The sequence below is a fragment of the Frankliniella occidentalis genome, unplaced genomic scaffold (assembly GCF_000697945.3).
Source record: "Frankliniella occidentalis isolate FOCC.00 unplaced genomic scaffold, Focc_3.1 Scaffold397, whole genome shotgun sequence".
Classification (NCBI taxonomy): domain Eukaryota; kingdom Metazoa; phylum Arthropoda; class Insecta; order Thysanoptera; family Thripidae; genus Frankliniella; species Frankliniella occidentalis.
In genome coordinates, this window is record NW_026267519.1 from 158239 (window position 1) to 180891 (window position 22653).

At 44.1% G+C, this 22653-nt stretch overlaps 1 protein-coding gene and 1 long non-coding RNA gene across 5 annotated transcripts in view; both read right to left on the bottom strand.

The window, feature by feature from the left end:
* Window positions 1-2930: 2930 nt before the first annotated feature.
* Window positions 2931-22653, bottom strand: part of LOC113217281 (uncharacterized) — a 58774-nt gene continuing 39051 nt past the window's right edge. Inside the window, exons 6-9 of one of the 4 annotated variants that reach the window (XM_052274468.1) lie at window positions 21837-21971; window positions 15104-15196; window positions 14856-15025; window positions 2931-3047 (exon numbers count right to left, since the gene is read on the bottom strand). In XM_052274468.1, coding sequence (XP_052130428.1) covers window positions 2978-3047; window positions 14856-15025; window positions 15104-15196; window positions 21837-21971 — 468 coding nt within the window. In that variant the 3' untranslated portion in view covers window positions 2931-2977. Of the gene's footprint in view, window positions 3048-3067; window positions 3971-14855; window positions 15026-15103; window positions 15197-21836; window positions 21972-22653 lie in introns of those variants that run through there. The other 3 variants (XM_052274470.1, XM_052274467.1, XM_052274469.1) reach the window with 3 other exon arrangements.
* On the bottom strand, window positions 16183-21823 carry LOC127751257 (uncharacterized). The gene is made up of 3 exons (XR_008012044.1): window positions 20689-21823; window positions 20456-20596; window positions 16183-20240 (listed from the first exon to the last, which is right to left on the bottom strand). It is a non-coding gene; the product is annotated as an uncharacterized LOC127751257 (long non-coding RNA).

Consider the following 22653-nt stretch of genomic DNA (forward strand, 5'->3'; position numbering starts at 1 on the left):
AAGCAGAGTTGCTTGAAACTTCAAGCAACCTGCTTGAAACTTTCCAGCAAGTGGAGCGAAACCGGGTTGCTTGAAATGTTTCAAGCAGCGCGCTTGAAATTCATGCAGAATAGTTTGCTGTGCCGTTCGGCAGGGGTCGGGCCTGCTTGGCCTGCCGGCGGCGATGGTCGGGCCTGCGGCCTTCTGCGGCCTTCTGTCACGCGATTTGCTGAGGAACGTAATCAAATGATGTCACGGGCCTTCGGCCCGCTAAAACTGACTTTTTTGACCTACCTCATTGTCTTTCATACCCCCTTTCAGGCCCTCAGGGGTGGTTGCCAGGATTTGCCGGATGCGTTTCGTCTTCTAGGAGTGAACCTTAACATAACCTGAAAACTTGAAGTCTCTTGTACATCTCCTACTAGTGGAACAGACAGACACACAGACAGACAGACACGATGTCGTTTGCATAAGCCCGCTGGATAGCTTTTACAAAGCAGAAGGGCGGGCTAAAAAGCGGTAGTCTGACCAAATTCCAGTATCACGAATTCCGTGGCCATATCACTATAAACATAAACAAACTTCGCCCCACTATGTCTATGTCTAATTCGGACGCCTGGCCATAAAGAGCAACTGCCTTCAAAACTTTAAAAGTTTCCCGTGACATTTGAACAGGTAAAAAACCTCCAGAAACCGTCAATTCAAGTCGAACTGGTAACAGCTGACATTACCCGATTTTTACGAAAACTACCTAGAAGTATAGCTGAAAAAGCGTGCAGTATTCTGCGCCGAAAACTCAGTTAACTCGGCCTAAAAACCGGGAACGCTGTAGCTTCCGGGGCGACTATACTAAGAAGATCCATAAAGTTTGTATTCCAGCAACACTTTGCAATCCCTGCTAAGGTTCTTGTATCCAATTCGTTCTGGCAGCTCACAGAAGGCCTTATGGAAGCGAGGAGGTATGATAAACCTGCAAGAAATAAAAATCCAGTACAAAAAATAAAAATATAGTATTAATACTTTATGACTAATTTTGACACTTATTTTTATTGTACACTGCGAATGTCTTTTCTACAACCGCGACATAACGGTTCACTGCCTGGAAGCCGCAGTTCTCCTAATGTGGGCAAAACAGTGTTCCTGGAGAGAATATTACATTAGCTCTCTAGACCTGGCACGAACAATTAAATAACTCATGAAAACTCTACTTGCCTTCGCTGCCCGCCCAAGTAAACAGTTGGAACAATTAAGACATTCCTTCTTTTACACTTAATTGATAGCACTGCGCATATCCCTCGCTTAGCTTAATTAAGTTGTTACAAGATACTCAGGAAGAATGTTGGCTCCACAGAACCAGCGTTTCTCAGTCGTAAGCAGCTTTTAAAATTGGTGCAGCACAGCATCAATCCTCCGTGTTAATTCGCTGCAACTCGGAAATAAAAACAACTCAATTATCGTAGCATTGTCCCTTTCCATAGCGATTAAATAACTAAAAGGACACGTGGATACATACACTTCCGTTAGAGAGCTGTCTGAGATAAAGTTATGCTTCAAAACCTCAGCATCATTTTTGTTTTACCTTGGCCCTAAATGCATGGTAATTTTCCGTACAGCCAACAGCTTTGATGAAAACGCTTTGCAGGCCATTAACTTGTTCTCTTTAGAAATATAGGATCACGACACATCTTTAACAAGAGGCGATTTGCAACGGACCGATTACACACAAGTCGATCTGCAGCGCGCTGACCGAATACACCAAAGCCTATCTGCAAAACGCGGGTTTTGGGATAACTTTGAAGAAGTGATAAGTACTTCGTATCCGATCGTTCTACGAAACTTTTTGCAGTCAATGATTATACATGGAGCCTATACGTTTCTATCCGCGTGCGTTTGGTTTCACCTCGGATTTTACGGTGTTACGGTTTTTACGGCATCTATATCCCTTAGCACCTTGGCTGCTGTGTAAGTTGCTCCTTCAAGCGGCTGAGACAAAAACTCAACAAACCCACAAATGTTAGAGATGACCACCTGCAAAATATATATTATCCCGTTTTTTAAAAGTCAGTCCATTTGTGTACAGGGTACCCTTACCAGAAAGCATTTGATAAAATAAATCACCCGGCCGCATGCATTGGTCCAGGCTTACTTGATAGTTCAAGAATTCGCACACCACAAGGTGCGCCCAACTCACGAGAACACATTTGCATTACAAGAACTTGACACGCAAGATGAATACAAATACTTAACGATCTTCACCAGCCGTTCAAAACAAATTGCGATGATAAAAAGCGAGGGCGAGATGGAACAGCAATTTCGGCTGACCTGCGAGTCTCGGATGAGCGAGGCGAGAGGCATTATTTATCAATATAGTGGAGCAGCTGGTGTTCCCGTATTAGGAAAAGGGTTCGAAATTGATTTGCGATCAATCCGCGCGCTAGGTTTCTTCTGAAATCTAATTCGGTTCTGAAGCGGCTAGGTCCTAGTCACGGTCCGCAATATAAGATTGTCCGACAGAATGCACTTACAAGCTGCGCAGGCACAACTCGGATGGTTCTCATAGCTTGCGCGGCAAAACCCAATTAATGGTTAATCATCTCATACTTTCAAGGAATTTAATTTCCAGGTTTAACGGACACTTCACTCCCTCCAAAGCGCAGGAAACGCCTGCAATGCAAAACCCTGCAGCGGTGCACTCTCAAGTTCGAACCGTTGGTCTGAAAACGTCGAGTAAAACTGTTTTCGAGTCGTAAAGGACCTGACTATGGCGCAAACCACTGGATCCCCCAACAAAATAGTCGTAATCGTTCAGTTTTTATTTTCTGGCACGATAGTTTGTTACAGTTATCCGATTCCTTGGTTTTCGCCATGGCAAAATTGTTATATCCGATGGGTCAGTTTCAATGACAGTGTGCGTCTTAGCGGCTCAGTCCTCACAATAAATAAAGATACTCACAGGACGCTACACCAGATTTTATTCTACAGCCAAATATAGAGACGTTTAGCTTCCGAACTTGAGGAGAACTTGAAGGTAGCTGAACCAGGATTTTAAGATGTTCACGCACGTGGGCCTGTAGGAATAAAATGTTGAGAAAGAGCATGCAATACGAAGGTGGAGAGAAAATCTGGGATCCCAAAAGTTGTCCTGGAAAAACGTTCTTCGAGTTATCCTAAAACGAGAGGCTTGGCCGAAGTGGGCCCTGGGCCCATCGCCAACCCATGTCAGTTAGGTCTACAGGCCCATAACGGTACTTTAAGACATCCAGGGGCCACCCTAGGAATTTCCCAAGAGGCGGCTGTCTACCAAAAGTTGGTGAATGTATTTAGGAAAGCACCCCTAGAGGCGTGGAGCTGTGAGTCATCGTCTTCAGCTTAGCCTTTCGACATTTATGCCCCAAAAGGGCTGTGCTTGGCCAAAATTTGCATTTTCCTGCTATATTTCCGTAGTTGTACACCTCTAAGTGTTCAACTCGGTAGGTGCGCACTTGCAAGTGGGCAACTCCACGGTTGAACACTTCCTTGGCTTGAACGCTCACTGTATAGGAAGTGCTCAACCGAGGAGTTGCACTTGTGCGCACCTACCGAGTTCAACACTTGCAAGTATTCAACTTGCAGTTCCACAGTTGCAAGTATTTAACTTGCAGTTGCACACTTCCAAGTATTGAGCAGTTGAACACTTAGGTTATCTGTGTTGCCTTGGCCGCCAATCGCAGGTGAGTGCTGCGGTCGCTATGGCTCTGCCCGGCGTGGCTCTAGCACGAGGGGCAATGTGCGTGGAGCGGCGCGCTTCCCGCGGCTCTATAGTGAGTCCAGCCAAAGACCGTACTTCTTGCGACCGTTACGAACTCGCCTTCCCTCCGCCGGGTGGCTTGCTCGGGCCACCGAAGCGCTCCCGAGCCCGCTCGGTGGCCGTCCCCCCTCCACCTCGTCCGGTCGCTCAGATCGCGCTCGGCTCTCGGCTCGGAGTGGTCTGCTCGCGATACACGGCCAACCTCTAAAATAAACAAAAGATACTCAAAACGCTCAAAGACAAGTTCATATTCGATGACAATGTGCATGGTGTATTTTAAAATTAACCAAACAACAGCAGGACGTCTTAAATGGGATGTCTATAGTTTCATGTGACTTCAATGTAATATTGTTACTATTGTCATTTGACTGAGATTTTTTTAATGACAACCCTGTCTGTTTGTTGTGGTCCGAGTCCGATAATGTTTTGATGTTTTTCCAGTGCAGTCATTTTCGTCTTTTCGTCATTGCCTCCTGTTTTGTCCCTGTTCAATTTTCTGTAACGTAATGCCGAGGTTCGTAAAGAAGGTCAAGGCGACCCCCAAGAAGAAACGGCGTTTGAAAAGCTTCAGCCGGTCTATTGACCGAGGTATGAAGGGTCGGCTCCCGAACCGGCAAACACAACTTCTTATAGCAAGGACTTGGAGGTATGTTCTTAGGGAGGGGCTTCATAGTGGCCCTCTGCTTCCAGTCCAGCAAGTGAGGTTTGTAAGATGATCAATTTAAGCATGAGCCCATGTTTTAATAATTTAGTATGCTGTCACACTGAATTTGTTTGTATTAATGTCTTTGTAGGCGTCGTGTTTGTGAATGCCTAGGCATTGGTTCAGTGATGGCTTCGAAGTACAATGCTAAAGGAGATGATCCCTTCCCTCTTACTCCTGGAAAGGATCGTCAGAGAGTCAGACCAATGCGAGAGATTGACGACTTCACCAAGAAGGCTATCAGAAACATTATTGTGCGGCTCCACAGAAATGGTGAGTACTAGTAGCAAGGGGTCCACCACTCCTAAAAAATTCGTACAGTGATTACAATCAAAACCCATTGCAAATGATTGTGAGGATTACAAAATGATTGAAATATTGTAAAATGGTCGAAAAATTGCAAAAAGATTGAATGATTGTGAAGTGATTGAAAGAGATTTAAATTGATTGGAATTGATTCAAAATGGTTGGAATTGATTCATTCTAATTTAAATTAATTCAAAATGATTGGAATTGAGTTAAAAATGATTTAAAACGACTAAGAGCTCAGCCCGTGTAACGCATTATTTAGGATATATGTATGATTTAAGATGGTTGAAAGTGATGATTGAAAGTGATGGTTGATAGGAATGTCAATTTTTTTAATTTGATTTCAATGACTGTAAATTTTTTTAAATTGATTCAAAATGATTGTAAATGATTCATAGTGATTTAAAGTGATTGGAAAATCATTCAAAGTGATTCAAAATGATTCAAAATGATTGTAAAGATTGCAAAAATTGTAATGATTGAGAGGGATTGTAAATGATTCAAAATGATTGGAAATGTGATTCTTTTTGAAAGTGTACAGCGATTCTTCGAAGTAGTGTGCTCCAACATCGATGATAGCAACCTACTACAATTATACCCTTCTTTTGCTTCAGGAACTCACTGCACCCTTAGAACTCGACTGCACGATTCGGTAAAAATATTCCAGTGGAGTTTATGTAATTATATTGATTGCTGTTAGTATAATGTGGTGTTTCTAATTTCAGTTTGTAGTGAGCAAGATATTGACTTCCATGGTGGAAAGGAGACACTGAGGAAAGAACTACATGATATTGGTTTGTGAAGCGAGGTGGTACAGTGTACTTTACAAAATGCCACGCATTGCAGGGCTGAGGAATACTTTTTTGAAGTTGTTCAAGAAGTATGTTGATGACGATTGGTTTCATAGGAAGTACTTACATGAGACATGGATTTAGTGAACATGGCTGTGGTGTCTGATTTATGTGGAGAGATCGTAAGTGGGATTGCCAGGGCTCAAAAAAAATGCAGGGTGGTGCCAGGTATATTGTTGCCCATTTTGGTGGGGAGGAAGGTTTTGTGGAAGATTCCCTTCTAGTGTACCCACTCCAAAGCAAAGCCCAAGCCAGGTGACGATTATCATGGGGACATGAATGGCAAAATTTTCTCCAAGTTCATGGCAAAGAAGGTGTTACCCCATACTGAAGAGCCATCAGTGTACCTTATGGACAATGCCTCGTACCACAAGTTTCAGGTATCTGTGTACTATACAAATTCCTCTCATAATGTGGGTATGCATAAATTGGACTTTAATACTTTAATTTGCAGATCTATTTCTGAGTCGGGTACCCAAACAGCAATGTGAACTGGCCTCATTATTAGAAAGTTCCTTGCTGTATCGGGTACTAGCTCTTTTCAGAGCTACAGAAGGAGATATTGTCTTATGTAGGTGAACTAACTTAGGTGTTGAAAACTGTAATAAGTACTGCTTTTTATGTGGTAACTTAAATGTTATGTGAAGTAGAAATTTGTGCATTGCTTTGGATGTATTGCTGCTTACTAACCACTGCTCTTATAATTTTGGGATGCTTCCCTTTATGAACAATGTGACCCTTGTAAACAGGTCAAATGCAGGAGAGATAAATTTTTGTCATGAATTAATTCGACGTGAGTACTTCTAAAGGGATAATTTAGTCTTTTCCTATATTCTCCACTCTTGCTGTAATGTGATGTCTCATCTGTGCGTTGTTACACATTACAGCACATAAATTGTAATATTTCTTGACAGCCATGTGTTTGAATGAATAGTAAAGGCTATAATATTGTTTTTGATGTGTCTTGCAGGACCCAAAGAGACCCACTAAGAGTGCTAGTAAAATAAGTATGATAAAGTGGCTGGAATTGCATGATGTGCAGGCTGACATGTCTCCTTCTCAGAAGGATCTATTCCAACTATGCCTTCAAGTGGAAGTGGAACCAGTTTATTCAATTGTAAACATGATCCATAAGGCTGGTCATACAGTCCTCTTCACTCCTTCCTACCACTTTGAGTACCAGCGAAGAGAACTGGTGTGGGGCATTACAAAGCGTTACTTTGATGCTTACATAGATGAAATACCCAAGAAGTGGCCCAACTTGAAACACTCAGAGGCTGTGATTCTTTTGTGGAAGGAGGCTATCAAGACAGTTACTAAAGATGTGTGGAAGAAATGCGTTCGCCATGTGGAGGATATGATATTGAAGGACCATTCTGAGAAAGTTGGTGGGTTTGGGGAGTGGACAGTACCCAAACCCATGATTATTGATGTAGGGGCAGACTCTGATGATTCTGATGTTGATCCAGATGACCCTGACGCAGTAGGTAATAATGCAAAGATGTAAAAAATGTATGTGTTTGAAAATGATTCGTAATGATTTACTGTAATGTAAGGTATTACTCTTTTCTTTACAAGTTTATTTAAGTTAAAGGTAACCTCCTACATCTCAAGTTAAATTTTCTTTGACAGCCTCTTAGTTCCACTGACAATGTTTTACCCGTCAGTGTTGTACTGAACGATGCAGACGTGCACCATTGGGAAAACAAGTTTCCAGGCCATGGTATTATTAATAGTAATCAAACCTGCTCTGCTGAATCTATTTTGCAAGTAAGTCACCAATTATGAATACTTAAAATGTTATTGTACGTCATCTGGTTAACATTTAATGTGATAGGGGCTGTACCACTCAACTCACCTCCACTTCACAGGCTCTGTTCAACTGTGCGCCATTTGTAGCATGGCTGAGGTCTGACTTGAGACACAGGACAGCATGCCAAAGGGAGCACTGCATGTCCTGTATAGTGTTCCAGTTGCACTGTGAATATATGAAAAGTACAGCGGGCCCATCGTCATCTATACAGTGTCTGTCATGTGTGTAGCAGATCCAGTGGTATAACAGTTTATGATGGTCTTAGACTTTTAAATCTAATTAATGGTTCCATGTTGCAGCATTTTGGCCCCAATACGAGGTACGAGGTAGGGCAGCAGCAAGATAGCCACGAATGTTTGTGTAAATTGTTGGGAAACCTTCAATCTCAATTTCTTGAGAGGTACACAGATGTGAGTAAACTGCAGTGTATGCACTTGAACATCAGCTACATTATTAATCCCATACCAAATTTTTCTTTTGTTATTTCAGTTCTGATGAATTCCTTACTGTCACTTCCCCAGTGAAAGAGATCTTCGGTGGCCAGCTGTGCACCACATATAAATATAATTTATTTTCTGCCTACTGGTATGTAAGTAAACTTACACATTTCAAATCTCAACTGTTTTACTGCATTTCTCCACTTACAGTTTCATGCGGTGTGTGCAAAATGCAGGCAGTACGCACTGAACCCTTCTTCTCCTTGTCCATATCAGTGAAGCCATCACTAATTATCTCATGCAAGGAATATTTTGGTGATGAGTTTGTGCAAGAATATAAATGTATAAATTGCCGTGCTCATGCGAAAGCATAAAAGAACGCAGTTAGACAAAGCACCATGGGTGATTGTTCTCCATTTAAAGAGGTGTTTCACTTATTAGTTTTACTTTTTAATTATTATATGACAATGCCACTGTAATTTCCATTTTCCTTATTCCTATTTAAGGACTTCGTTTTACTTAGGTTCTCAGCCATGGGGGAGGAAGTGAAAATTTCTGTAACGTTCTTGCACACTTTGAATATGTCCGCTTTCATGAGTGGTAAGCAGCAGGTGAAGTACAACCTGAGAGATGTGGGTCAGCCATATAGGTACTACTCCCAATAACGGCCATTACACTGCAGTAGATCAGTGTCCAGACCAACAATTTCGGAAGTTTGATGACACACAGGTGGACGTTTCTTCTGAAGTGCTGCTGAACTGAAGTGTATTTATTTTCCATATATTTTCTCATCAAAATAATTCCCTCTTTTCTTTCAGGTCTTTTCATCAAGTCTCATTAAGGGGGCGTGCACAAATTACGTAAAAGGCTTAGGGGGGGAGGGGGTCGGCCAAAAGGTGACAGCCGATGACAGGGGGAGGGGGGGGGGGTTCAGGCTGAATGACGTAGTTTTTTTACAAATTCCCTTTAATGAGAACTTTTTGTGATAAAATGTATTAAAATATACATTATTACACCAATAATTGTACTTTCCTTACAAGTTTAAATCCTAGCATAGTTTTAATACTGTCTAAACGTTTGGGTGGTCAGAACTTTGGCTCAATAGTGTAACTGAGCGATTCTGAAATTTCGAGGGCAAAACTACCTCATTGGAGGGGGAGGGGGGGGGGGGTTGCGAAAAGGTGACACTCGATGGCAGAGAGGGGGAGAGTGGGGTTTTGCCCCGAAAATCGATGACGTAATTTGTGCACGCCCCCTAAAGCCCAGAAAGAGTCAGCATAAATGATCTTTTATGAGCGAGACCCTAGATTTTAATATTTTTTAAAACATCTTTCTCAGAGAAAAGTTCAAGGGATAAGTTTTTTTTTTTTAATTGAAATTGACTGTGAGTACCACATCACTGCAAGTTCATCACAGTCACAAGATTTCTACTTCAGTCATTAGCATGTTAAGGAAATCATTTTAGGTTGTTTGTTTCTCAATTCACATATATTATTGTTATATATTTTAGATTACAGAAGCAACGCATGCTTCATTCATCTGTGTGACAATTGTATATGTGTATATGTACATGTGTATATGTATATTTGTTCAGGTACTTATATGTGACGATTGTATTGTAATTTTGTTAAACATTAGCCATTTGTGATAAATCTACATGGACCGTTGACATGTCACTTTGACTTTGTACATTTTACCAGTTTGTTTTTCAGGTTCTTTTCCTTTACGGATTTAAATTTCTGTTAAAGGTAGTAAGTAGTTCTTTTATCCGTTGTCAAATCGTTTTCATTTTTTTTTCTGTAGCAATTGGTTGTAGATACCTTTTCAACATTTGTGTTTTCTGACATTTAATGTATCCGAATACCTATTAATTCCATTTCTTTCTCTCCCGATCCCAAACACATCCCCTTTAAGACTCCACTGAAATATTTAAGTTTACAATACATATTTTTTACACTCCCCCGTCCCATCTCATTATATTACATAACAAAATTTTCTGGTTAATTTAAAAATACACCATGCACAATGTTATCGCATTTGAACATGGCTTTATACGTTTTGAGTATCTCTTGTTTATTTTAGAGGTTGGTCGTGTGTCGCGAGCAGACCGCTCCGAGCTTGACCCGAGCGCGAGCCGAGCGGCCAGATGAGGTGGAGGGGGGACGGCCGCCGTAGAGCGCGGTCCTACCGACAGGAGCTCGGGAACCCCCCGGGCCCAAGGCCGAGCCGGGTGGGGGGAGGGGGTAGGCTTGGGTTAAACAACGGGGACTCTTGGAGGGCTAACAAGGGAACCTTTTCAGGTGTAAATCTCCGATTTCGTTGAAACTCGGAAAATTTAAAGGTTTTTGTACTAGAAGTCGGATGGCACTTGAAATTTTTCCTGAACCTCACAGTTACTGGGGGTTTACTTAAGCCTTACACTGCTTTTTGTCCCAAATATCCCTCTACCGCCTTAACGGTACAAAATAGAGCAAAACGGACAAAATTTTGGTCCAAAGTGCGCTACTTTGATGAGTTACCACTTAGAACACTGCCTAACATTTTACAAAAAATATCATAAAAACCATGCATAAAAACCGTACTCCCACCCCTATATAGGGGAAAACTAATTGTGAGAGGTTCAGGAAAAATTTCAAGCACCATCCGATTTCTACATAAATAACCTTCAAATTTTCTAAGTTTCAACGAAATCGAAGATTTACACCTGAAAAGGTTCCCTTGTAAGTCACTGAACTAGAGTTGTCAGGTGCGATCTGAACAGCCGCCTCCGTGGCAATGTGTTTGAAAAAAAAAAAAAAAAAAAAAAGGGGTCCTGCACTCGGCTACGAAGCGGAACGTCTCATGTTCGAAACCCGCCGCGCGAACCTTTTTTTTACTTTACAACGTCATCGCTCCCATCGTGAAGAAATATTGTTCACCAATTTTGATTAAACTTAAAGTCAGGGCCAAAACATGGCGACACTCAGCACAAAGTGTAAAAATTAGTTTAAAACTTGGAAAATATTTTCTCGCATTTGGTTGATTCTGCTAAGTGCCGAGCGACCCTGTTTGGCATATTTTGCCGCAGGATTTGTTTGCTAACTTGTCAATAAAAAGAATCCGAACTTGGCAGAAAATGAACAACTTAGACACAGAAATAAAATCGTAAGCTTTTCCTAAGAGTCCTTTGGGTAAGTCCAAGTCCCGCTCGCGACTCGAGATGGACGTCCCCTCGACCCGCGGGCCATCCCGAAGGACCGCTCGGGTTCTCCCCGGGAGCCGCCCTAGGTCCGTCGGTAGGACTGGGCGCTGGGAACCGTGACCGTGGCTCTATATCACGACGTGGCCGCCGAGCGGTAGGGGTAGAGAGACTCATAGGGAGAGAGGCGTCAACTCGGGGCCCCGCACGCTGCGCTGTGATTGGGTCGGCACTGGGCGGCTCCGTCGGCCAGCCTAACATCTGGCCTCACAGAGGCAGGGAGTTGCGAACCCTCCGGAGCCCGCCGGGCTCCGGCGAGCCCCCTAGGGTCAGGCGACACAGATGCGAGGCAGTGCTGCACCGGAGTGCGCCCGGCGGCGCTGCCGAACGTCGTCCGAACGACCGTCGGGGTGCATTCGGCACGTCCGCCCGGCCAACCAGCGAGCGCAGCGCCTAGCAGCGCCGACCCAATCACGGCGCAGCGTGCGGGGCCCCGAGTTGACGGCTCTCTCCCTATGAGTCTCTCTAGGTAGGGGAGCCCGCCTGACCTAGTGTCCCTCATGTGAGAGGTGCGCAGAGCTGGCCGTGAGAGTTCCATGGGACTGGAGACACACTGTGCGAAACTAGAACTAGGAGAAATTGTGCGCCTACTTCGCTCATGTTAATTGTTGAAGGTTCAAGCTTTACGACGCTGTTGACATTTTTGCGATACGATTCATACAGTCTGAACGCCGGCCCAGTGAAGATCAGCTAGGGCGGCCCGCGCACGTGTCGTCTGTTGTTTTTTTTTACGGCTGTAGCTCTAGTTCTTGTAGTTTCTTTTAATTTTCGGTGTGACAGCACCTATGTTCTGAGTTTGAGATGAATGAATAACCGAGTAGAATGCTTAAGGGTGTGATTCCTTCCCGGCCAGGACCGAAAAAGCACTTTATTTGGCACAAACAAACATGTACATTTAGGGCATAAGTGAGTCTCGGCGGCAACGTGCCATGTTTTTGCATAAAGCTGGAAGAGAGGTTGAAGAGATTCATTTTACTAATGCCCCAGAAGATCCTCTGTCAAACCCGCCTAAGGCACAGCTAGAGACTACTACTCTCTACCCTGACTCCTACAACTTGGAGGTGGAATGAGCGTACGAAAGAAGATACAGTAAAAGTGAAAGACTTTAGGAAACAAGGAAAATTGTGCTGATCTGTCGATATTTTCTATAGTATTTTATACACTTATAGTGTTTTAATCAATGTTCTATATATCCAACGTCTTTAATAGTTGTGACTTTTATCAGTAGTTTATTATGTTTTCGTCATTTAATGTAGTAATTTTACTATTGAACTTCTCATTTGTCAGGTTAAAAGTTTGACTTTCAAATTTTACAAGTACTTGTGAGTACTTTCTATTACTTATTGGTAGAAAGACCAAACCAAGAAGTCAGATTCTTAAGAAGAAGTACTTCACCTAGCAGCAAATATACTCATTTCACCTTACCTCAAAAAAGTTCATGCATTTCCTGACACCGGCTAGCCGCAGACGTGTGGCGCATGGGGTGTGAGTGTGTGAGTGTCGTGGTGTGGGAACCGTGGGAACCGATCAGAAGGAATCGTGGGAACGAACCGAATCTGCGAAGCTGGGCTGGACCAGGCTCGTCCCCTGCCGCCCCGGCTCTTCTTTGACGGGCCGGCGATCGGAATGTATGGGTCGTATCCCAAAAATATAAGCAGCGTCGGAAGGCTTGAAACCTGTACTAAAATCGGCTCGACCACCTATCTGTAACGGTTTTCGAGCTACAGCCGAGGACAGCTGCGCGGGGAGGCAAGGGCCGCCTGCTGCTGCCCGTGACGGCGCCAGCGCACCGGCCGGGCTACCTTTGCCGGACCGGCATTCTGGCTGTATGGGTCGGGCAGAGGGCAGAGCCATAGCGACCACAGCGCTCGCCTGCGGCCGGCGGCAACAACTCGTCCCGCGGAAGGTAGTTCAGGCGCGGTCCAAAGCCGTTCCTCCACAACCATTTTACTCCGTGATGATCAACACACTATTTTTGGAGCTGTTTCCGCAGGGTTTATTTCACTGATGTTTTTGGCCGGAGCCGGTGGAATGGTCCTTTGGTTGAGTACGCGCGTGAAAGGGTTCCATTATTGCAACCCAGAGTTGTACGCACGAGCCAGATTCTGGCTCGCGATGGCTGGCGCAGTTTTGTGTGAGCCACAGTGAGCCAGGTGCCTACGGCAATCTTCGTGTCCCTTCAGGATTGGCCCGCTACCGGCCAGCCTTAGCTCGCTGAGCTGTGGAGCCTGCGCGAGCTAACCCTGGCTCGCGCCTGGGCGCCACCCACCGCCACCTCCGCTCCGATATGCCTACTGCCGCGCGAGCCTGGCCCTGGCTCGCGGAGTGCGACCCAAACCAGGGGGTAGCAACGAGGCGCTTCTGAGTGACCCCATGCGGTAACCCATGAATGGTGATCGTAGCAACAAAAACATATCCTAAAAAACAAACACTGTTTTCGAACCTTCTTTGTTGGCCGATCAGCCTCGCTTATAGTCAGTGCTCTCACAAATTTAGTCTACTTTCACCAGAGCACGCAGAAATTTGATCCGTAGCGGAGAAATTTTAACAATACAAGATGCGTGCACGGGCCAGCCGGGACACGTCGAGCTTGCTCTGTTTTCAGGCTATCTTTAAACTCGCTTCGGACGACCGAAACTAGTTCGCAGGCACACTGGGATGTAGCTTAACTCCTCCCCTTTCGATTCATTACTCGTTGTCATAGTTTTTCAGACGTTTTGATAGAACATGGTTGAATTTACTTAAGCGCTGCAGTCAGGCGCGGCTCGCCAGGCTCCGGCCGCGGCGCGCCGAGGCCGGTGGTGGGGGGCCGGGCCTCGCTACCGCATGGGGTCACTCCGAAGCGCCGCGTTGCCGCCCCCTGCCCAAACGCTGGCACGCAGTGCCGAGCCGGGCGACCGGGTGACCGGGTGCCTGCATGTAGGAAACCTTATTTACATCACTGCGCCCCAATCGTCAGTGGATTTTATATCACCCCTCATATTAAGTCCCTTACGAAGAGTGGTCTTCATATTACGAAGAATTGGGTTTGTAACGTTCAAATGATCTGAAACCACTATGTTTACAAACTGATTTTCTTCGTGTTACAAAGAGCACCAGATTTTAAACAGACGCTCTTCATAGTGCAAAGCTGAGCCACTCGTAGTACAAAGGATTTGTTTGTATTTCACAGGTTCTAAAACCTTTGCACGTTACGAAGAATACTTCTTTGTAAGAAACTTACAGTGCTGAGTCAAGCTGCACTCCGTGTGTACTGTGCTTCGGCTGTACTCCAGTGTACACATGAGCTAAGCTGCCTTTTGTGGTCGTTGTCGACCCCTCGACCAGCGCTCGAGTCTGGCTGTCGCGACTCCGATTCCGACTCCGCCGTGCATCCATGCAACCATGCGGGCACTGTGAGCCGAGCGCCGAGCCTGCTGGCTGGCTCGCACCTGGCTCGCGTCGTTCTCTGTATCCCCACCTTTCGGTCCGCTCTGCGAGCCAGTGCTTGAGGCGTGAGCCAGGCTCCTCGCGCGAGCCAGCCTGGCTCATAGAACTGCGCGAGCTACCGAAAAATCGGCCGCGAACCAACCAGCGCGAGCCAAAATCTAGCTCGCACCCACAACTCTGTTGCAACCCAAAGCTTAGCAGAAGAGAGGTACCCACAGGGCCAAAAGTTCGCTCTTTTAGGCACTGTCATACTATCTCTTAAGGGACCGAAGTTATGTCGTGCCTGCTTCTCCAGTAGTGCAATTATACCTGTTTAGTTTCCCGAAAGCTCTGACGCGCAGAACGGCGTGGCTATGTGCGAGCAGCATGATGAGGAGGCGGCCTTTGCGCTTTGGGGACGTTTCTTGGAGCCACGGGCCAAAGTAACAACTGTCCGGGAGAGCTCTACTAGCATCCTCCAGTGATTGTCCGACTAGACACTGCCAAGAACAATGCAATTATTCGAGATCAATAAAAACGAATAAAAATTCAAAACCTTCCTTGTCACAAGCACTTACTTGGGTTATGAAAACCAATAAGATGAGTGGCACAGTGCCGAGGGCAAAGGAGTCTGTTTGTCCCTTGGATATTATCACTTTCGCGGAACAGAGCTATGCAAAATAAGACGATTCATGCACTTTAACTCCAGCATCAGGTTTCTCACTCTGACATGAGCACACTGTAACAAGCAGGCCCGCCCTTCCGCCAAACGAAGTTGCCAGCTTTGCTTCGCTGCGCCGGCAACTCCGTTCGGCAGGGGCCGGGCCTGCTTGGCCTGCCGGCGGCGATGGTCGGGCCTGCGGCCCGACCATTTCTGTCACGCGATTTGCTGTAGAACATAATCAAATGATGTAACGGGCCTTCGGCCCGCAAAGCCCGTCGTCCTTAAAATTTGCCCCGTAGAAACAAGAAAGGGATGTAACGGTGAAACACCGCGACTACAACCCACCCTTCTGCTAAGGAAACGTTTTTTGGGTTGGGGGGAGGGAGTTTCTTACCTCTTTTGCGGTTTTGGGCCTTCTTTTACATTTAATTGTTCACTAAAGCAATTTTTAACTTATTTTCGTCAAACAAGACCTTCTAGCACCTAAACGGTTAGAGATAGAGCCAAACGGACGAAATTTTCGCCCGGAGGGCTCTACTTTGACAAGTTACCCCTGAGGAGACCATCCAATATTTTCGGAAATTAATAAATTTATTTTTGGGCCACTTTCGTGAGAGAAACTCCCTCTAGCGCCCAAACGGTAGAAGATAGAGCAAAGCGGACGAAATTTTCGACCGAAAGACTCTACTGTGGGCAAGTTACCCCTTCGGAGACCATCTTATGCTTTCTAAAATTAATATGTTTATTTTTGGGCCACTTTCGTGATAGAAACTCCCTCTAGCGCCCAAACGGTAAGAGATAGAGCAAAACGGCCCATAGGGCTCTATTTTGACGAGTTACCCCTTAGGAGATCATAAAAAAAAAAAAAAAATTCTGACTTTTATGACCTACCTTAGTTTCTTTGATACCCCCTTTTAGCCCTTTAGGGGTGGTTGCCAGGATTTGCCGTAGGCGTTTCGTTCTCTAGGAGTGAACCTTAAGATACCCTGAAAATTTCAAGTCTCTAGCACATCTCCTTCTAGTGGAACAGACAGAAAGACAGACACACAGACAGACATACAGACACACACAAGGTCGTTTGCATAAGCCCGCTGAATAGCTTTTTCAAAGCAGAAGGGCGGGCTAAAAATTATGTCCCTTTTGCTGAGGGAAAAGGGCGAAAACTTTGAACTCCTATATCTGAGGAAAACTCCCACGAGGAATCAGAAAAACTGAGGTAAAATCTCACATGTTTTTGAGGAGACTTCGTCGAAATATGAGCGGTATTCGTTAGACCACACTCCTAAATCCTTACAAAGAAAATTCTTGTATTTAGTACAAAGAATTTTGTGCAACCGTAAAACAAAGACAAATTTTCTTTGTAATACAAAGAAAACTCATTGTTATACAAAGAAAACTTTTTATACAAGGAAATTTCCTGTGTATTACGGTTGCGTCCAATTTTTTTGCATTATACGAAAAAAATCATTGTAAAAGATTTAGAGCGCGTTTCTCAAAGGTTTCCATTTTTCCAAAAAAAAGAAAAAGAAAAATGAGATATTGTTTTTACCGTGCACTAGTAGACCTGTAGAAATATGATTCACCTCCCGATAAACATTTTCCTTACTACCATCACATATAGAAACTGATATTGTTATTTGGGGACGCCTAATTGAAAATGGACGTCTGAAAAGGGGGGAGGGGGTGTTGAGGGTGAAAAGAGCGGACGTACTTTATGGATGATCCCCACTCAGAGAGCAAGGTGTTCACTGTAAGCCAGACGCGGATCAAGGGGAACAGGTTGTGATGAACCATGACGCTGTCCTTCCCCCCCGCCCCCCTCCCTTTCCTACTGTGCCGCGCTGTCTTGTAGCAACGACCAGGACGGTTTCGATTGAAAAACAAATTTTTTACACTGCTGGCCTATCCTTTACCTTTGAACGGTTAAAGACCTCTCATACTCCCCAGAGGTCGTGGACCGTTTTCCGAGACAAACTTAAGTCATCCCAAATTATTCCATGCAGGAAATTCAGAGACAGATTCTTACTTTCAGTGAACTGCTCCACGCGAACCGCAAGGAAAGTATAGGTATAAGTATAGGTATAAAGTATAGGGAAGCGATACCTTCCTCACAGAAAGGCTTGGCCGACCGACCGCTTCTGAAAACGGGTTGGCCGGCGGGAGGCTACTGACAAAGACTCAAACGCTTAGAAAACTGCATCAACTGAGTCTTTCTTAGCAAGCCGCCGGCTGGCGAAACTGTTTTCAGCAGTGCTCGCACAGTACAACCGAGCCCTGGGATTCCCAGGTGAATTGGTTTCCCAGGGGTTTCCTGGTTTTCCCAGGAGACCTACTAGGAAACCCATGACATTTTCCTGGGAAACACAGGAGGGTGCTTATACCTAAGTGATCAAATCAGAAACGAGCGAGGTCACAGCTTGCGTTCAAACCTTTATATCCACAGAGAGAAATAGGTCGTGGAAAAGACGTGGATTCCAAGTCGACGCATCCGTTCAACACTGACGAATCTGTTTACAACGGACGAACAAGGGCGAATCTGTGAAGGACGGACTAACAAGGGCGAGTCTGCTAAGGACGGACGAACAAAGGCGAATGTGCTTTTTCAGAATTTCTGGAGATCTATCTCTCACTCCTCGATTTGGCGTCAGATCACTTTGAACGAAGCATCATTGCACCCGTCATTGAGCCTTCAAAAGAATACGACCTCAACTGAAGTGATCCATCGAAGAGCAAGAAGCGTTCAAAAGATAGGTCTGCGGGAATTCTGAAAAAGCAAATTCGCCTTTGTTCGTCCGTCCTAAACAGATTCGCCCTTGTTCGTCCGTCCTTCTCAGATTCGCCCTTGTTTGTCCGTCCTAAACAGATTCGCCAGTGTTGCACGGATGCGTCGAAGTGGTTTCGTGGACCTTTCGTGGTGGTGAATACATCCACCAGACATCCACCACTATTTACCTTTCTAAAAAGTTGCAAATAAAATAAGATGGAACCATTTTCGCATCAACATTTCTCACTAAATGGGATTTTTAGTGTTCTGAACGCCATATTCCAGTATACTGTCAATTCGACGTGGAATCTACGTCGAATCGACGTGTATCAGTTCGTCTGTCGTGTACACGTCGATTCCACGTTGATCTCACGTCGATTGCCTCGAAACACTTGATTTAGTTGCTCGTACCAGTTGGTCTCACATGTAGCTTTGCTTCTCATTTTAAAACAGCGCCAACGAAACTGCTAGACATTTATCATGTGACAGAGCACACGCTTTTCATTCGTCATCTTCATTGAAGAATACTCAGATGGTGTTCTTGACAGAACACCTTTCAAAAAATTCCGCCACGATACCATGCATGGAGAGTTTCGTTGCGCACGAAGAAAAGAAGACACCGTATGAGATTCAGATCTGCATGTAGCACGGTTGTACGTGGAGACATTTATGTCGACGTCACGTTGAATCGACGTGATCAACACGAACACGTCGGTAAATCGTGGATGAGATAGTCAAATTCACGTGACAGCAAATGACAGCAAATGATTATTGCTTCTTTTCATCAGTTTCAAAGCCCTTAAAATAAACACTAAATGGGTGGATTGTGCATTGTTTTTTTGGGACCAAAATAGTAAGCATAGACCTTATCTTGAACATCAAAGGAGTAATTTTCTGCAAAATCACCAACCACTAGATTTTCTTCTTTATCTAGATTTGCTTGCAGTAATCGGAAATATTCAGCTTGGGTTTTAAAAATGAAGTGATGCGGGATTAGTTTTTGTAACTGGTTAATGAAGCGCTCAACGAATTCTTCAACAGAACAGGTGATTGTCAGTAAGTTGGCTCGGTCAGTCGACTTCCAATGGTTAAATGTCACATCCTCAATAAAACTTTGATCACATAAGGGCAATAATTGGTCACGAAGTTCACTACTTTTACCACAGCACTCCTTACATGTTCTCAGATTACAACTAACCGAAGGTGGAGAGCACATTAATTTTTTTAAGCAATCAGTTGATTTTTTGAAAAGGGGTTCTCAAACCTGCACCGTGGAACATTAGTTCTCATGGGGAACACACACACACACACATTATGCACTCCACAAGAAGGCACAAGTACACACTCCTTGGGGTGAAGTTGTGCAAATTTGGGAAGAGATATTTCACAATTGGGAAATTCCCTCTTGAACTCTTGATGCAAATGCACAATATTATCTAGAATCAGCCTCTTCTGTTTTCTCACCCTCTCACCGTCACTCCCTTGGCCACTCCTTTTAACACTAATTACTTGATTTTTGCTAACCTTCTCTTTAGACACATCTTGTCTTAAATAAAAATCAGTTCCTAGTGAACAGTCTCTGTACCTATTGGCCTCCCTATTTTCTTGTTAGGCGTACATAAATTACCTTTTTTATCAAGGAGTTCCTGGGTCCTTCTTGCAAGTCTATTTGAAACTGGAGGAAACTTTGTCTTTATTTCTTCAACAGAAAGACTTCTAGGCAGGACACTCAAAGCATGAATGTGATCAGCTTTGCTTTGACTTGATTTAATATTTTCTTGTAATTGATAAACAAATTCATCATACTGTACTGATTTTTCATACCAACTTGAAACTGAACTTGTTTCACTATCATCAACACTTGCACGAACTTTTAACACCCTTTTTTACTTTGTCCAACTGCTGCACTAAATAGGTCTTTTATTGACAAGCTTTTGAAAATCTACGTACTCTTCACCCTTTGACTTAAGCCAATTATTTAAATTTCCTAAACATGATTGAGAGTAATTTATATAATCAGGACTTGGCTGTTTTGGTTCAAGCGGATGCTTATCTTCCTCAACAGTCTAAGAAGGTACAGAGGCAGATGTGGTTGATAATTAGCTCGGTGACGATAGCATTAGAAGGTGCATCTATTACGTTTGCTTTGAATTATTTAAGCAGTGAGGTTTTGCATGACATACAGTCTCTTCCCCATAATAAGGTCTAATGAAGGATTAAGATCGAGTAGTTTTGCCTCATCTTTGTGGTCCAACTTGATTTCAAACTCTATTCCGCTTCGTATCACCTGAAAAAAAAAAGAATTTGCATTAATACGTATATGTGAAACAAAAGTATGTAACCACAACTTTGCTGTTGTGGTTGCTGCTGTTGCTTCCCTGTTGTTTGCTAGTTTATACTCACATTGTTTTTTTTGATATGGTTTGAAACACAGCTTTGGTCCTGCTTAGCTGCATACGACCAAAGATAGTTTATAGCATGAGCCTTGCAGATGACACTTACCCTCCTCATAGAGCCGGTCCTTAAACGAAGCAAACGCAACTGTTCTGGAGTAAGTTTATCTCGTGGGTAGTCATTTTCAATACAAACAATGTTGTCCACAGCAGCTTTCCCAATAGAGCACACAGTTGACATAGTATAAACCTTATGAACAGAGAAATGTAAGTGAATGAATTAGGGCATAACTTCAAGCTTCGTCACAGAAAACTATATAGCATCATTACAAAGGTACCTACAAGTCAGTAGATTGTTGGTATTATCACCGGTTCACACATTCACTGCACCCGAACACACAGTCAGGAAAAATCGAAATATGGAAAAGTCTAGAGCAATACGTACAAATTAACAATGACATTCTGAAAGAATATTGTTAAAACTTCTACCAAACGTACACAGGGAAACATAACCGCAACTTGGCATTACAACTTACTTTAGACGATAAAAAAGAGCCAACTGAAAGAGACCATCACGGAAAACGAAATTCACCACCAAATAATTAGAAATATATTTGTTTTAAATCCGACCAACACACAAATGCAACAGCAAGAAAGTTATTTTAACGTTTACTGTAAGAAGCCTATTGTGTTGTTTATCAACAGCCGGCGCAGCGTGTTTAGCCTCGTGCGCAGGCCTGGCTTGGCGACGACCACTCGTGTCATGGCGGACGAGCAGAAGGCGGCCCCGATTCACGTCGAAAGTCACTACATTTTTGATATAGGCAGGAGTATCAGAAAACACGTCCCTGGTTTATAGCACGTGTCTTCTTGAAGGACTGACTCAAATATTGATCCACGATTGCACATTTGATGTCGTTTTGAATGTTTCAATCGGTACTTTCAAATGTACTTTAGATCTGGTAAAAATGGTAAAAATAATCACCTTGTAGGAAATTTCATACACTTTCCAGCGCTACCTTCCGATTTGTGCTGAGACGAGCAGTTTGGCGACAGTGACAGAAAAAAGGCGAGGGGGACGCACTGCTGGCCGCTTATTTTACCTCTTTCTTATTTCATTCCTCATTTCCGGGGAAAATCATAAAAAAATGGTTTTCGTTTTTTTTAGCCAGATTAACCTACCCATAAAGGTTTAAACGCAAGCTGTGACTTCGTCCGTTTCTCATTTGATCACTTCAGGTATAAGCACACAGAACGGCTCCTGGGACTCTTTTTACTACCGTAAAAATGAGGAAAACATCTGGGTATCCCCCCAGGGCTTGTTTTCACCGTGCGCTTGACCAAGTCTGTCTTGCAGGCAGATATAGGTCCAGCTTCAGATTGGTAAATGAACGACGGGAGAACATGTCTCTGAATTTCCTGGTGTGCATGGGGACACTCACAAATTTTGGCCACTAGTTGTAGTGTTAGGGTGCCGTGGTTCATATTACCAGAGGCATAGCAGTTCCAGCGAAGAGAAAGTGAGGGTAGAGCCATCCCAGCATTTCATCCAGCAGCTGCACAGTTTCCTTGAGGTTCGCGTGGAGCATCGCCAATTGCGTCGTCTCGGCTACCCCACTGTCAATCTAAAAGAACAATGTTCGCGTCCCATGAGGCTTCTCTAAAACGTTTCCCACCCCGTCGTCACTTGTTGGCAGCTAATCGGTTGAGGCGAATCCTGCCACGCCACCCATACCCTAGTAGTCAGTTAATTGCTAAATTGAACTAGACTTTGTGGCTTTCGCAATAAAGATTGGGTTGTGCTGGGACGCTTAGGATACGGACGCTACCCTATGACAGTTCGGTGGCAGAGTAGATTTACACCCGAGTGATTTTAGAACGTTGTGACCCTTTTTTATTTCTGGAAGCGGAACGGTCAGTCCGAAGGACACGAGACTTTAAGGAAACTTGGGATGTCCCCGAGCAGATCCGTACAGATCCCAGGATAGCAGGGCCACTTCTGTGGCATTCCATAGAAGTGACGTAAGTCACAAAATATTTTTTTTCAGGAAATGAATAAAATGATTCCTATAATCTGGTTGCCCTACTATTGTATATGAGAGGTGAATAAACCCTTTTTAGCATGTCACAAATACACCCCAAAAATTATTTTTGTTGTACCATAATTATTTGAGCTGATAGGTGACTTACGTCACTTTGCTAGACCAGTCTATTCAATAGAAGTGGCGCAAGTCAAGACTTACGTCACTTTGATAGAACTGTTCTTTGCAACATGTGGCGTAAGTCAATGAAATAGAACCAAATGAA